This window comes from Labrus mixtus, chromosome 2 (genome assembly GCF_963584025.1).
Source record: "Labrus mixtus chromosome 2, fLabMix1.1, whole genome shotgun sequence".
Lineage (NCBI taxonomy): Eukaryota > Metazoa > Chordata > Actinopteri > Labriformes > Labridae > Labrus > Labrus mixtus.
Genome location: NC_083613.1, coordinates 5,954,500 through 5,969,892, shown reverse-complemented (window position 1 = coordinate 5,969,892; position 15,393 = coordinate 5,954,500). Strand labels below are relative to the sequence as shown.

Genomic DNA, 15,393 nt, shown 5'->3' with positions numbered 1-15,393 from the left:
AAACAAGAGGTTCAATTCCACATGACGCTTCTCAAATAACTCAGGGTCCTGCTGTCAGAGCATGTACCAAAGAACAAAACATATTTGTGTCCTTGTTTTTTTTTTATGATGTCAAAGTAATATTCATATCACTTTTATCTTTAGTGTGTGTAATTCAAACTCTTGTTTAATCAGGGGTTTTCTCACAGGAATATTACAGTCAGCAATATTTATTGACATCACACGACTCACGCGAAGGTAACCTTTAATGGTAACAAAATTCAAAAAGGGTATAGGCAGATAATCAAATTTCAACAATGACAGCCAATGGAGAGGCCCGCCTCAGTTGTAAGTGATCATTTGTGTGTATTTTCAGGATTTACAGCTGAAAAAACTCACTGCCATTAATAAATAAGTAAACATTTTGAAATTGGTCTACATATTTGCAGATTAGTTTACACATTTGTGGATCTTTTTACATATTTGTGGATCTTTTTACACATTTGTGGATCTGCGTACACATATTCAAATAGTTTCTCCACAATAATAGCTCCATAACGATAAACAACTTTCCATCTATAGTACGACAATCACAAAATAGCATAAAGATGACTTGAATCACACAGCTACTTGCTGACTTTGCAGGGGTTACATTAAACCATATATATTTGATTGGCTGAATAGGAAGGAGACATTTTTTTTTACATTTATATACAATGATAAATATTTGTGTGTGCATTGACAAATATTTCTGTGGATAGTCATTTATATAAAACATCGCATTAAAAGTATGTTCCTTCTGTGTGCATTCATGAATATTGAGACTTATCAAACTCCATAGTTTTCTGTAGCTCTAATAGAGATATAAAGGTGTAAATTCATAGCTTGCTGTAATATTTGTGCTCACGCTGCAGTAGACATTTAATATACCTGAGCTGTTGTGAAAAGCAGGCCCCAATTGGTTCACTTGAGGTTCTTAATTTTCTTTGCAATATTAAAAATATTGTTCTAAATGCATCCCAATCAGTTTGAAGCCTGTATCTAGAAATGTCCCCAGCCCAGCAATAATCTGCATTAAGCTTTGCATCATTAGAAACTTGGTAGTATTTTTGAATGGTTGTGCATCCCGCCCTCATTTCCACTGAGACTGGAAAGATCTGTATTTCTTGGAGCTTCGGATGACGCAAAAATTGTCATTTTGCTAGTAGCTCTACGAGCCCCAATATAGCGATGAGGTGGCTGCTGCCAACAGGCCAGTCTTCTACCTCGGCAGCAGAAGACCGGCCTGTAGGCGACGGTGACGACGAGGAGCCCAGGGCCGGCTCGAGCTGGGGCGGACTGGTGATGTCTGTGCTCTCACTGTTTGTCTATGGACACAGACATAGAGTCTGTTTTCTACCAGGAATTTCCAAGATACCAATTCCTTCAGGAAGAAATCTCGGAATCAGTTGAGATTGAAACGGCCGTATGTGTTTTAGTTAATGTCTGTAAATAGAGCACCCTAGCTTCAGTGGGAGTGGCCTGTGGTGCTGTGCATTCTGGGAGTTTTTGTCTTTCATCCACATGAGCCAAAAATACACTTTCTGCCTTTTCTTAGTCAAGAAGGCACCAACTTCAAAATGTACTTCACATTTCTACTACATACATGATTCAATGTCAATACAGATTCATGTTTCAATGGGTGAAATATCCCTTTAACATCTTCAACATTAAGCATTAGTTCCACTTTATGAACCATAAATCCTTCTGCCTGTCAATGAGATTCTAAATCTCAATGAGGTTTTCCTAGTTAAAAACATATTCCATATGTACAGGGGCTGACCCACTGGGTCAGGTGACCTTGTGGATAATTGGCTTTAAGACCATATACCTTTGAGGTGGGGGTTGATAGCATAAGAGCACCTGTGCATCCTCATTGTCACTGATCATTTTGAATTGATCGTTTGTGTGAATTGAAAATGTGTGAGAAAGTGAGTTAGTAGAAGACGGTCTTTGCCACTTACTGGTGTGTAAGAGAGAGTGGCTGTTTACTTCACATATGCTGTTTTTCATGCTGTCAGCATTCAGTGTTTCTCACACTCCATGCCTTGCATATTATTCTGACGAGGGACTGACGCACCACAGGTTTGAAGTCTATCCAACTAAATCTGTGGATTGTGAGTACACAAAAATGTAAGTTCCTGAAGTATTAAGTTTGCCTGTGCTGCGCTCCCGTATTTAACCAGACTAGTGCAGCCCTCGTGTTCCCTTTGGGCTCTTTGCTAGGGAAGCCTAGCTGACCAATTTTATGCAATTTAAGGATTAAAAAACACTATTCTTAAAATGATGTACTATTTGCCAGCACAGCCCTTAACAGAGTCCCTCCCCATCCTTCTTCAGGGGGACTAAGCCTCGCTAAGATGTTCTTTTTATACACAATCACACTACTAACCTTTCCAAGTTTACCTTATCAACTAAAATGTTCCATCAGCTGTTTTTTTACCCTTTCCCAACTTTTCCAATCTTGTGTTGCCACTGTCCCAACTGTTTGAAACATGTCAGAATGAAATTCAAAACAAAAACAAGTTTCTGTCACAACATTTAATAAATTGTCTTTGTGCAATTTCTATTTAATATGGAGTTTCCATGTATTTCAAAGCATAATACCAAAGAGAAGCTCTTTGTTTTTCTGCAGAGTATATGATAGTCAACAAACCCTTCTCAGAAGAGTAAACAGGTATGCAAGGGGTTAAGCAACTGATGTGAGGGCTTAATGACCAAGAGAATTGACATTTCAACATTCACGTCTCATTAGGCCTTCAAGTGTTTTTTTGTACCAAATTTAAAGCATTTCTCTAAAAGGCTTCCCTGAGATATCTCAGTCTCACAAGTACAACTTGGGTGCCATATTAGGATATTACCTCCAGGCATTCCTTCCAGGCATTCTCCTTAAAGCCCTGTGATTTGTTGCATTGGACTGATCAGGCTTTAAGCCCTAACATTGAAATATAATGCTCTTTTCTTTACCTGATTAATCCTGAACTTGCAATTTAACATTAAAAATATTATTATTGCTATCTGTTTCCCTGTGTGCTGCAAGTGGGAACAAAAAACCACCTGTCACAATAAGTCTAACTATAGTCTGTGGCATCTCCTCTCAATACTAACAGCCCACAAGTGGAACAAAATGTTAAAACATATATCTATATATGCCTGTATGTAGTGTGAGAAACAAAGAGGAAGTCTTCTCTGTGGTCGGTTTTAGAATTGAAAGCGAGCTATACATGTTTTTTTGTGTCATGCTGTGGTTGACTGGATGGCTCCTCTGGTTGTGTCTGGACAGCATTTATTTTATCTCAGCATTTATTCTGAAGTATGGCGTGACAGAAAGATGTATGTGGTTTCAGTCACAGGGAACCACAGGTACAGAAAACCTGCTGCAGTGTGGAAAGAGCGTTGTGGGTCTTTACAGACAGTAGTGCTTCAAACATGCCGTGAACTGGAAACTGAGGCTTAAACAAAGAAGCAGAAGTCTAATGAAAGTTTGTATTCCTTAATAGTGCTAAATGCAAGTTGTCTTTCTTGTATGATTGCAAAAGGAAAAATCATAAATATATTTATCTGTAAACGACATATTAGCTCATATTAATGTTGTATTTCTCACTGGCCAGTCTTAACATGATATTTCATTAATTCCACTGTGAGGAGTCTTTACACAAAATCATGTGTAAAATACACTGTAAAACCCAAACAACTCAATAAAATAGTTGAAACTCATTACATCAAAAACCTTAAGTGATACTAACTCTCTTTTGTATGTTACAGTAACATTTATTAAGTACATTTTACTTGTTTAGTTTTTACTGTACAAATAAAAGTTTTTACTGCAAACTCATATTTTTTTTACTTTACTATAAATGATTTATGATTTGTGTAAGTAAATGGTGACATTATACATCAACTTGTTTTAAGTTGTATTGAGCTGCAAAAACTGTCCTATACTGTAATTAAAAACAGATTTATTCTTACTTACCTCTTAGTAATTAAGTGTTCCCCATCTTTAGACATTTTTCAATTCAATTCAAATAACTTTATTTATCCGTTAGGAACTTCATTTGTGTAAAAGAGCATCAGTGCGCATACAGCTAGACACAAAAAACAACAGCAGAAACACACACATACAAGTGGCTCTATTAAAAGCATGATAAATAGGTCATAAATAATTGTTATGAGCGGTTAAATGAGTGGTCTTAAAAATAAATAAGAAATAGATCATTTGTTCATGAGCCTGATGGATGTGGGAGCAAAACTTAACATGGCTCGATTAGTCCGGAAAGTGAGAGATCTGTATCTGTGGCCTGAGGGGAGACGGTTGTAGAGATGGCAGAGTGAGTGTGTGCTGTCTGAGGCTATGTGTTGTCCTTTTAGTTTTGTTCTCCTGTTGTAGATATTGATCAGTGGTTCCTGCTACTGTCCGATTATTTTGCTGCTTATTGTTATGATCCTGTTTAATGGGTTACGATGAATGTTTGGCAGAGACCCAAACCAGGCTGTGATGTTGAAGGTTAAAACTGATTCTATAAAACATTTGTAAAATGCTGTTAGGACTGATTGGTGGACTTGAAATTTGTGGAGTTTTCTGAGGAAGAAGAGGCGCTGCTGGCACTTGGAGAAGATGGATTTGCTGTTGGGTTGGAAGGTGAGCCTGTGATCAGACTGAAGCCACACTTTTTAGCCCCCTAAGCATTTCAGTGCCTTAAGATCGCCCACCATTCCACCCCTTAGTTTCCTGTGGTCCCAAAGGTCGAATGTGTATGTTTCTTCATCCTATTTTGCTTTCACCATGATCTGCAAATTTTGTATATGCATGTTATCTTACTGTTCAGCACTTTGGTCATCTCTGGTTGTATGTATTTGATTTGAAGTGGAAATACTCTATCATCTGCATAAAGTTCAATTTGACAGTTGGAACAAATTTGTGGATAATCCTTAATAAAAATACAAAACAGTAACAGACCTAAGGGAGCATTAAGGTACACCTTTTCCATGATCATAAATCTGATTGCATGTCTCGAAGAGCGACACACACTGATGTCTGTGATGAAGGCAAAAATAAAACTTAAACTGCTTACATGATAAAAAGATTAAAGACAACCTCAAAATAAAAATAAAAACTGACCACTGCTACTCCATGTTTAGTCTGAATCTGAAGACAGTAAGGGAGCTGTATAGGATCATAAATATATTTATCTGTAAACGACATATTAGCTCATATTAATGTTGTATTTCTCACTGGCCAGTCTTAATATGATATTTCATTAATTCCACTGTAAGGAGTTTTTGATACATTTTCAAACAGTCCCAGTTTAAGACTAATGTACTTATTTGTCTAACGGACAATAAAAGTGTAGATAAACCACTTTGTCATCAGCGGGTGCAAAAACAAGCAAAAAATTCTCATGGCTTAACAATATAGTGTTGAAATAACAAATAAAATTAAATGAAAAAAATCAATTTGGTCTTGTTTATTGATTGCAGAAGTCTTAGTGTAATATAAAGCTGTAACATGAAATTAGAATTCCCTGTCTCTTTAATTGCCCCTCCCTCTGTCCCTCTCTCGCTCTCTTCTCACTTGCTCCTCTTTGCTCTCTCTTGCTCTCAATCGACTATTGTTCATTAAAATTGTGTTCAGCAACTTCCCTGTTTGTCCAGGTAATCTGGAACCAGAGGACCGAGGGGTGTCAGATAAAAGCAGCTTTTACTGATCACAGGATGTATGTCTTCATGTTACTGTAATGGAGTTGCAGATGACGATCATCTTCATCTTTTTCTGTAAGTTGACACAGTAAGTGATGCATGTATTTAAGATGATGATGTTTACCCCCGTCTTGGACAATGAGAAACTCAACTAAAGACCTTTCTGATTTCTGTTTGTACGAGAGTATTATTTCATCTAATGCACCTACAAACGGTTTTACACATCAAGAAAGTAAAACAGAATTGATGCAGAGCAACAACATGTGTAAAATACACTGTAAAAAAATTGAATATTTATTTATTTATTTTTGTCCAATTTGACAGTTGGAACAAATTTGTGGATGATCCTTAATAAAAATACATAACAGTAACAGACCTAAGGGAGCATTAAGGTACACCTTTTCCATGATCATAAATCTGTCTTGTCTTGAAGAGTGACACACACTGGTGTCTGTGATGAAGGCAGGCGTCAAACCCGAGCAGAAAAAATACAATTTAAACTGCTTACATGAGCCCAAAGTAGTGATGAGCTAACGTGACCAAAAGTCAGGCCTCCACATTGTCCAATAATTACTGATAATATACATCAGAAGGGCAGCATCTATCTCTGACAATGCTTCTAGTAATATAGACGATTAACTAAGCTCGTAAAAAACTTTAGCTGTTAGCTACAAAGCTTACGGTATTATAGTAAGATTCAAAGTCAATAACATGGCAAACACTTAAAAAGAAAAGATTTTAACTATTTTAAAAATGTAAACTAGCTATCCATCATTTTTGTTATTCCCAAGTCATTATCAAGATTTTTTAAAATAATGGCTATGTGTACTCTTTGAATCCTTATGTTGCAGGTTGAGTCATCAAAGTTTTCATATCAACCAGAAAGGTAGCAATCATTTTTAAGTCCCTCATCACATATATTAAATTATATTAATTCTGAACAACCTCTACCCAGATGTGAGCTGTGCATGTAGCTCTTCCACCAGTTATAAGGAATTTAACTTGTTTTAATGTAACAAAAAGGATTTGTAAATCACTTTTGCAACTTACAGGAGAAATGATTGAAGAAATGGATTCCCTCTTCTAAAACATTTTTGTGAAAGGTATTGTTGAACTCTGATGAGGTAATAGTCAGTGGATCCCCTCCATACACTCACTAAAACTGTTTCACCTCTCTCTATATCTTTACAGTGATCGTCTCATCTGCTGATGTACAGTTGAAGAGTCACCAGTTAGGCATTAAGGGAGGATCCATCACTTTTCCTGATCCTTTGGAGAATGGACTTCTTATATTTGAAAGAAGTAGCATTGCTGAAGTGAAGGACAAAAAAATAGATATATTTGAGGAACCTTACAAGGACAGACTTTTATGGAACAACAAAACTGGTCTTTTCACAATCAGAGGACTAAAGCAGAAGGACTCTGGTGCTTATGGTATTGACCCTAAAAAAGGACTTAGTTCCATAATATATCATAAAATCACTGTATATGGTAAGTAACATTTCCTTTTCCAGTGTAGAACAGTCTATTGGTGGTAAAATGTATTTATTAGCATCCTAGCCCCATTGGCTAGCACTGTCAACTCAAGGGTTTAAAACTCCTTTAAGTCAGAATTGTAAAGGGTATAGTCAGATATCTACTGGTTGTTGAAGTCTAAATCTATTTTAAAATAATGATTTTCTGCTGACTGAACAGTGAAGTTAACATATAAACAGTGCAGACACCAAGCAGCTGAGTCTTGGGAATTATAATAGCACGTACATATAGCATATACATTTTAGTTTGTCTCTTGACTTTTTGTCTCTGTTTGTGTTGTATTCTTTTTTCTGTGTATGAATGTTCTTTGGTGGGACTTGTCTGTTTGGACAGTAACGGTGCTGTGGAAAATAATTTCCCCTTGGGGACAATAAAGTCTAAAAGTGAAATGTGTAACATAACTGTAAAGAACAAACTACTGAGACTAGCAGCATGAGTGTGCCATGACTATCAAGTCATCTCACCAAGTGTTTGCATGAAGAAACCTTTGAAGGCATGACCTCTCTGTAGGTCTGATTGTTACTGACCAAATAGCTGGTGGACTTTCCAAATAGAGAGACTGGATATTTATGTTATAGAATCATTTTATGTAGACAATTCAAATAAAACCATGGTTCTGGAAGCTCTCTGCTTTGTACTTTGAGAGTCACATGGTGTTTTTTCACCACTTGCTGAACTCTCCATGTAATCCTTAATGACTTATTGACCCAGTATTTCATTTTGTCAGCTCATCCTGCATCAGCCCTTTCACACGGACCCTCCTTACATCTAGTTTCCGCTCTGGAATGTTTGACCTCAAGCTGCACTTAGACTTAATGGACTGTGTTCATAAAGCTTCCCAGTACAAAGAGTTGCTCCTGGTGATGAAAGTCTAAGCAAATGTCTTGAATCATGATTATTTTCTAAGAATTTCCCCTTAATATTAAGAATGGTAACATAAAAGTTATACATGATGCATCTTAACCGTTAAGAGCATAGTGAAAACTAATAGGAGTGAGGAGTTCTTTTTAGATGCTGAAGAGTTTCTCAAGCAGAGGAGAAAATGACTGAAAGACAGAGTGGAGATGTTCTCAAACACTGAATGACAATGAGTCATTGAATGATACAGATCGGATCATGCAGGTATAATATTTGTTGTAGATATCACTAGAGATGTGCTTCTATCATGTGAGCATTATATTTTACTATCGCAAGTTACTGCACAAGCGTGTTGTTTTCAAACATTTTGGAGGCAACTTATTTTTCTAGGACTCCTTCCCAGATTTATTTTTGGCTTAGTTGCAAGCTCTCTGAGAGTATTCTCAAAATGTTTGTGAATAAGGACACGCGTAGCCTATGCAAATAAATCACCACTAGATACATGGTGGTATTAACATTTTATCTGCACGTGGGAGAAGAACAGCTTCAGTCAACAGAAGTATGCTAGCTATGCTAAAACTACTTATGCTTATCTACTCCCACATTTGTTGCCAGCTGGACATCAAAATGGTTAAAAATTGTCTTCAGACTGGTCTCCACAAAACATTAAGCCAGATATTTTAATTATCATATATTAAGGCATCTAAACTTTTTTTTACGGTAAACCAAACTGCAAATTCTTGCAAAGTACAACATAAATTATTGATAAATATTGATTGGAAATGACTTGAATAATTATTTTCTAATTTTTGGATTGTTCATTCAGCACATGAATTATCAACATTCATGTCCTCCTACAGACTCGCATCTGACTTGGAAGGTTCTTTTAACAGCAAAAGGACCCGAATGCAGATGGTAAAAAGCAGAACATTGCATGAAAGGATTTACTATAAGAAAATGTACAGGCAGGAATATTGATAACAGGTGATTGGCAGGTAAGAAAGCAGGCAGGTCCACATTTAAGTTTTAAAAACTCGAAGGGGAGAATAAAAAACAATAAAGCAACATAAATAACAGGGGAGAAAATAGTCAATGTTCCACTATGATTGCATTGAGTCTGATTTTAGAAGTGAATACATGTGAGCAGAGAAGGTCAGTCAACCAAAGAAGTGATAAGAAGTCAAAACAGGTGTGTAGAGGGGGGAGTTAGGGGAAGTCCGAGAGGTTGAGGAGAAGGAGGACAGTGATGGACAGCGTCATAGTGTAAAAGATCTAAACAGCCTCACAATAGAACTCTTGTTTTGTTATCTATTGGACACATTACTCAACATAAACTTCAGTTGTTCACTTTACATTATGTCAATCTTCAGTTTTAGAGGTTCATGAAAATCACCCTAACCTGTTGTAGCAGCTGCATTTGTTTGGTTAAATGAAGCGTGGGAGTTTCAATATAACTAATCAGAAAACAGTTGCACCTGGGAGGCAAGTTAACAATCATGAAAGATGTTGCAGTATAAGTAAAGGGTAACTTCTTAGTGTCCGGCTGAGAATTACCTGCTGTGTTCTCACATCAGTTCAACCTGACTTCATATGGAAACATTTAGGCTACAAGGGGGTTTCTTCAAGTGTGAAAGCCCCATTAGTGGTTGTTAAGTGAAGCTCCTCCTGCCAATTGATACTCCTGTCTTGGTGGTGTAAACACTCCCCCACCCCCAACGGGTGTGCTCAAGGCAAAAAATGTAAACAATCTTCCGATCAGGAACCTCCTTAAATCCTGAAGAGTTCGAGCAAAATGATTGTTAACTTAGTGAGAACATTGGTAAGTGAACACAATCAGGAAAATCCACCAGAAATATAATACATTTAATTAAAAAGCCAAAACCAAAGACTTACATTTCAAATGATGTAGATTCTTAGCATCTTGTATTGTAGGCTACAGTTAATGAAGTTATAGCATTAAATCCCCCAGAATATGTTATTCTGTTGACTCATATAACTATGATCGTATATTGAAGTGTAGAGTGCTCAGTCTAAATGTTAATTATATTTTCTTATTCTTTTTTTTCTTCTCCAGAGTCTGTAGCAGCTCCTGCAGTGGAAACTCTGAACGTGAGCACAGAGAGCTGCTCCTTTCTGTGTTTGGTGACCAAGACTGAAGAGACGACTCTGCTGTGGTACAAAGACGAGGAAATAATCAACCAGAGCAGCTCTGCTCTCTCACTGCCTCTCACTGTACACAGACATGATGTCACATCATCTTATAGATGTGTGGCAGCCAACCCTGCTGAAAATAAGACTCTTCATGTCGATGTTAGGAACATCTGTGTGGAACTTAACTCAGGCAGCAAGAGTGACCTCAACACTAGACGCTGTAAGACTTATTTTAACTCCCACATAATAGCTGTCACCTGTTCTACTTTTTCATCATGAATGTTTTGTGTTGACAGATATGATCATAATTCCTATCGTGTTGGCCGTGATTGTTATACTTGTTGCCCTGTTCATCAGATGGTTTGTCCTCAACCACAAGAAGTCAACCATACAAACACAAGGCAGGTATACGTTTTCATTATCTATGCCTAAAAACATGTAGGAATTAAATGTATGCATCTATTTTTACAGATTTTTCAAAATATTTGGTAACCTTGTCAAAACTTATCCTTTATTTTAGATGTCTCATAACATTATCTGAGTGTATATTTGATTCTGATTGGCTGCAGGGCCACAATAACGTCTAACAAAGTGGACGCCTTTTAATAAAAACATCATGCAGCTTTCGAATAAACCATGAGGTCTGAAGTTTAGAGACACTAATTAAGGTCTGTGAGTCAACAACATTAAAGGTAGTGACAGCAGGTTCTACACAAAAGTGAAGGTGATGATTTTTTTGTTTATACAAAGACAACAAGGTTTATAACTAGTCAGTTCTATGTCTCTAGAAATTCTAACAAAAATAACTTCCCAATTAACAAGTGAAATTATCAAACTCAACACAGTTGACACAGTCTTTTAACATGGGGGGGGGGGACATAATTAGGTTAAAAATTAGCTCAAATAAATGAAATGATAAACCTTAAAGAATAACTCACTTCAGACGAACTTGACAGGCAAAGGAGAACATGTCTGGTTGAAGCAGAATGAGCTTAAAGCTCTCCTGCTGTTTATAAAAGCTCTGATTGAGCTCAACTGTTTTATTGATTCCTGCCAGCAGTTGGGTGCATGTTTCTTTTTATAGTCTATGGTTTCTCCTCCCAGAGCTCAAAAGGGTAATCGAAGAAATGACAGATTTCAACAAGGAAGTTTTCCTCAACAATATGCATGCAATAGTTGTAAAAGTCGGGATCTGTTCAGTGCTACCAAAGAGATGAACACAGCATTAGACTGCTCATTTATCAAAGTGTTTTTCTGTAAAGCTCTTTAAAAACTCTAAAAGAATGTGTTTCTTCTTGACTCCTAGAAGAGCAAATGATGATGTTGATAAGATGTCTGTATTAAGACATGATTTGTGTTTAAACATCAAATGACATAATGACATTTTTCCAATTATTTGTTGCAAATCTTCAGCGGTTTTTGTTGTAATAAATTAAAATGTCACCTCACATTTCTAACTGTTTGTTTCTCTGTATGTTCAGTGAATAGATACTCTGACGTGGTGTACTCATATGTCCATATAAACGCAGACAGATGCAGCCAGGTTAGTACAAACACACGCTCTGGGTGGTAAGACGGTTAAATGGTAAGATGCAAAGCAACGTTAGCATTGACATGTCTGGTTGAATCAACCTCCCACAAAGTAAATATATCATATCTGCATAACTCACTTTGCATGTGATGTCAAACATGTCTTTAATAACAATAATACATTTAATTTGTAACGCACTTTACATTTTTGCAAAGTGCTACAGGAAAAAAAACAAAAACAAATCAAAACAAATTTAATCAGCTAAGCAACTAATGAAACTAAAAGCACAAGCAGAAGGCTTTGTTAAAAATGTGGGTTTTTAGGGCCCTTTTAAAAGCGTCAGCTGCTCGGGAGACTGGGAGCAGAGGAGTAGAAGGCCCGCATGTAGATATTGAACAGGGTGGGGCCGAGGACTGATCCTTGAGGGTCACCGCAGGAACAAGGGAGACATGTTCGGTTCTTCCAGTAAGGTATGAACAGAACCAGTCTAGGGCTGAGTCAGAAAGACCGATGACAGAGTGAAGGTGGTTGAGGAGGATGGCGTGATCGATGCTGTCAAATGCTGCTGTCAGATCGAGGAGAACGAGGAGAGATGGAGAACCAGCGTCAGCTGCCATCAGCATGTCATTTGTGACCCTGACCAGAGCTGTTTCTCTACTGTGGGCAGAGCTGAAACCAGACTGAAATTTCTCAAATAGTTTGTTGTGTTGTCTTTAATGTGTTTATCTTTATCCTCTTCAGTGGAAGCTGGCTGCATGCAAATAATGTTTACATATCTGCCAGACATGATTAGTTAGGCTATTCTAATGCAACTATGACTCGGATGTGTGGCAATTCAGATATTTTTTGCACCAGCAATACTTCATAATGTCGTAACACAAGAGGTTACATGAGGCACTGTGTGAAGTGAAATGGTCTTGTGTATACCAAAGTTCCAATGTTCCCTTCTTTGTGTGTTTAGACTCTGCATTGTCTAAGTACTTGTGGCATGTTTGCTGTTTATCATTCGCCTCTGAATGTATTGTGGAAGTGGCTCCTTTTCTGAATTTGCAGCACGATTCTAAGAAAATTATTTTTGGGCTGAGTAGCTCATAGATGTACAGGCCTGAAACAAGAAGTCAAGACAGACAGTTTAAAAATGCCAGGAATTGTAATGGCATAGCTTAGATAGTCTGACCATCAAAAAGACAGAACACACATACATCATTAATTGCATTATTAATATTGGTAGTATTGGTGTTTTCTTTTTCATGAAATCCATGTACTCTTGTACAGTTACAGCTTAAAGAATGGTGGTAATATACAGTATCTTCACAGAGTTTTTCCTGATTTTGAAGTTTGTAGTGTAGACTCTACATAAGAATTCTTCTTAACCTAAAGTCTTCAAAAGTCCAGCAAGGGTCGTCTCCACTGGTCCGAAAAAAAAAGTTAGGATACATAGAAAGTCTGTGACAAAATGACCCTACTCACTGTTACACACCAGTCTATAGGGGGGTAATGTAGTAAAAAGAAATGTCTCCATCCATCTCAAATTTAATGAAGATTATTTATGATTGAATTAGAATAGTTCAATACCAATAGGAACTGAAGCAAATAATAATCAGACTTTTGCTATGTTGACTTCTTAAAAAAAGTCTATAATTGAGCCTCTGGAACTGGAACAGCTGAAGACGGATCAGACATCTGAGCTTCAGCAGAAAGTATCTTCTTCTAATTCTTCATGCCCTTGCTCACTTTTGTTTTTGTGCCTCCAGGGAAGAAATTTACCAGACTCATCAGAACCTGATGAACACCCCGGCTTAAGATTGGTGTACTACAAGCTGATGGGGCAGCATCCCCTGTCTCCTCCTGAAACAGATGATCATGTTTATGACCAAACAACAAACTTCCCACATGCATGAGCAGCTTAGTGATTCCAGAAACAGAAGACACTATCAGTGTGTCAATATCAAGCAGCTACTTGTATTCAAGGTCATTACACAATATGTGCTCAATATTCTGATTTCTATGCTGTCTCTTTTTGCAATTTATTTGTCGTTAACATTTCAATGTTTTCATATTGCTTTGAATTAAAAGTGTTAAAAAATCGTCCACACATCTCAAAGTGTCTTTAGTCCCTCAAGGCTTATGAAGAAACATTCTTGTTGGTGCGCAGTAAGGATCAAACACCATTAGTACATAAATAAGCCTGAAATGATTAGCACTCTTCTTTCTGATTAGAAGAACTTTGTTACATTTATACCAGTACAGTTTGTTATGCTGCAGTGAGCCGCTTATATTTTTGTAACTCTTTTGCAAGTTATGCTCGAATATTGGCCTATTTTTTGGAATGTGATTTTTGTACACCAAAACGTTGTAGCTGCCTTTGTTTGTGTGGAACATGAAATGTTGTTTTAATAGCATCTACTTTTAAAAACGAAAGAGAATGATGACAACAGTAAAGAGCATTTGACTTGACTCCAGCCCTTTGATTTCTCCAAAAGTCTGTTAGCTATCTGTCGATTGGTGCAAACACACACAACACATTGAGGACAGAATACCACTCCTTCTTCCTTCATTTGGGAAATGCAGCTGTGTTGATTTTTTTCTGGACTACGTTTAATTAAATATATTCTAGTATCAAAGTTTGCTCTGAGTTTGTAAAAATATAGTGTCTGCCCTGTGTAGAGCCCAAGCACAACTATAGACTAAACCGTACCCACCTATACCGTCTTCTGCCCTCCTGAGGGACCAGCTCTAGTTTCTTGAATGGATGACGTACAGGAAAACAACGACGTTGACAAAGCACCATGGTAACACTTTATAATAACCATCATCTATAAAGGGTAAATAAGGGTAAATAGATAGTTAATTAACCATTAGTTAATAGTTATTTACTGTTAACAAACAATGAAATGATAGTAAATAATGTTTGCTAATGATTTGTAATGCTGTAATTTATGTTATGTTAACAGTTTATTGATGCACACATTATAACATTTCATACAAATTTATGTTTGTTAATGATGACCAAATGATTTATAAACCTGTAAGAGATGATTTATAAAACATCTAGAAACATTACAGAGATACATGGACCAGATATTTGTTCATGGTTTGTAAATATTTTATAAAGCGTCTATTAACATTATGTGGATGGTTATTATAAAGTTGGAACTGAAGATTATAATACCTTACTAATACTTTGTAAAGCATCTATAAATATTTTTTAGATAGATAATTAATATTTTATCAATGAATATTAATTGGTTTGTTAACCATCTAAAAGCATTATCCACACCATGTTTGTGCGCCCCATCAAATGTTACATAGATGAACTATAGAAGATAATTTTTTTGCACACCAATAACAGTATTGAAAACACTATATTTTACAAACCTTTAAGTTAATGTTGACTAGAAGGAGACCATCGTAAGACTCAGGGGGAATCGCACCGAGGACCTGCTAAGAGATCACCTGATTGTGATAGAGTGGAGCGAATGGCTGGGTCAAAAACACTATAATGTTTCTTTAGGACGCCTGCTTGATGATATTGCTAAGTGTAACCCAGGTTTAACTATGACACTTTAATTTTAAAAACATTCCTCTATTTTGAAAATAAC

At 36.7% G+C, this 15,393-nt stretch overlaps 1 protein-coding gene across 2 annotated transcripts; it reads left to right on the top strand.

Annotated features, from left to right (window-relative positions):
• The first annotated feature begins 5,565 nt into the window (after nt 1–5,565).
• On the top strand, nt 5,566–14,248 carry LOC132982217 (uncharacterized). 2 transcript variants are annotated; one of them, XM_061048589.1, is made up of 6 exons: nt 5,566–5,803; nt 6,907–7,206; nt 10,184–10,480; nt 10,557–10,661; nt 11,742–11,803; nt 13,546–14,248. In XM_061048589.1, coding segments are annotated over exons 1-6 (912 nt in total). In that variant the 5' UTR covers nt 5,566–5,802; the 3' UTR covers nt 13,693–14,248. The 2 variants fall into 2 exon arrangements, with proteins under 2 accessions (XP_060904572.1, XP_060904563.1); XM_061048580.1 differs by having other exon boundaries at nt 5,569–5,790.
• The last annotated feature ends 1,145 nt before the right edge of the window (nt 14,249–15,393 follow it).

What these genes read in the sequence shown, in the direction of transcription:
- LOC132982217 (XM_061048580.1), top strand. Translation starts at nt 5,754, where the DNA reads ATGGAGTTGCAGATGACGATCATCTTCATCTTTTTCT. An exon ending in GATCATCTTCATCTTTTTCT is followed by an intron (nt 5,791 to 6,906) that starts GTAAGTTGACAC and finishes ATATCTTTACAG; the next exon opens with TGATCGTCTCATCTGCTGAT. An exon ending in ACGCAGACAGATGCAGCCAG is followed by an intron (nt 11,804 to 13,545) that starts GTTAGTACAAAC and finishes TTGTGCCTCCAG; the next exon opens with GGAAGAAATTTACCAGACTC.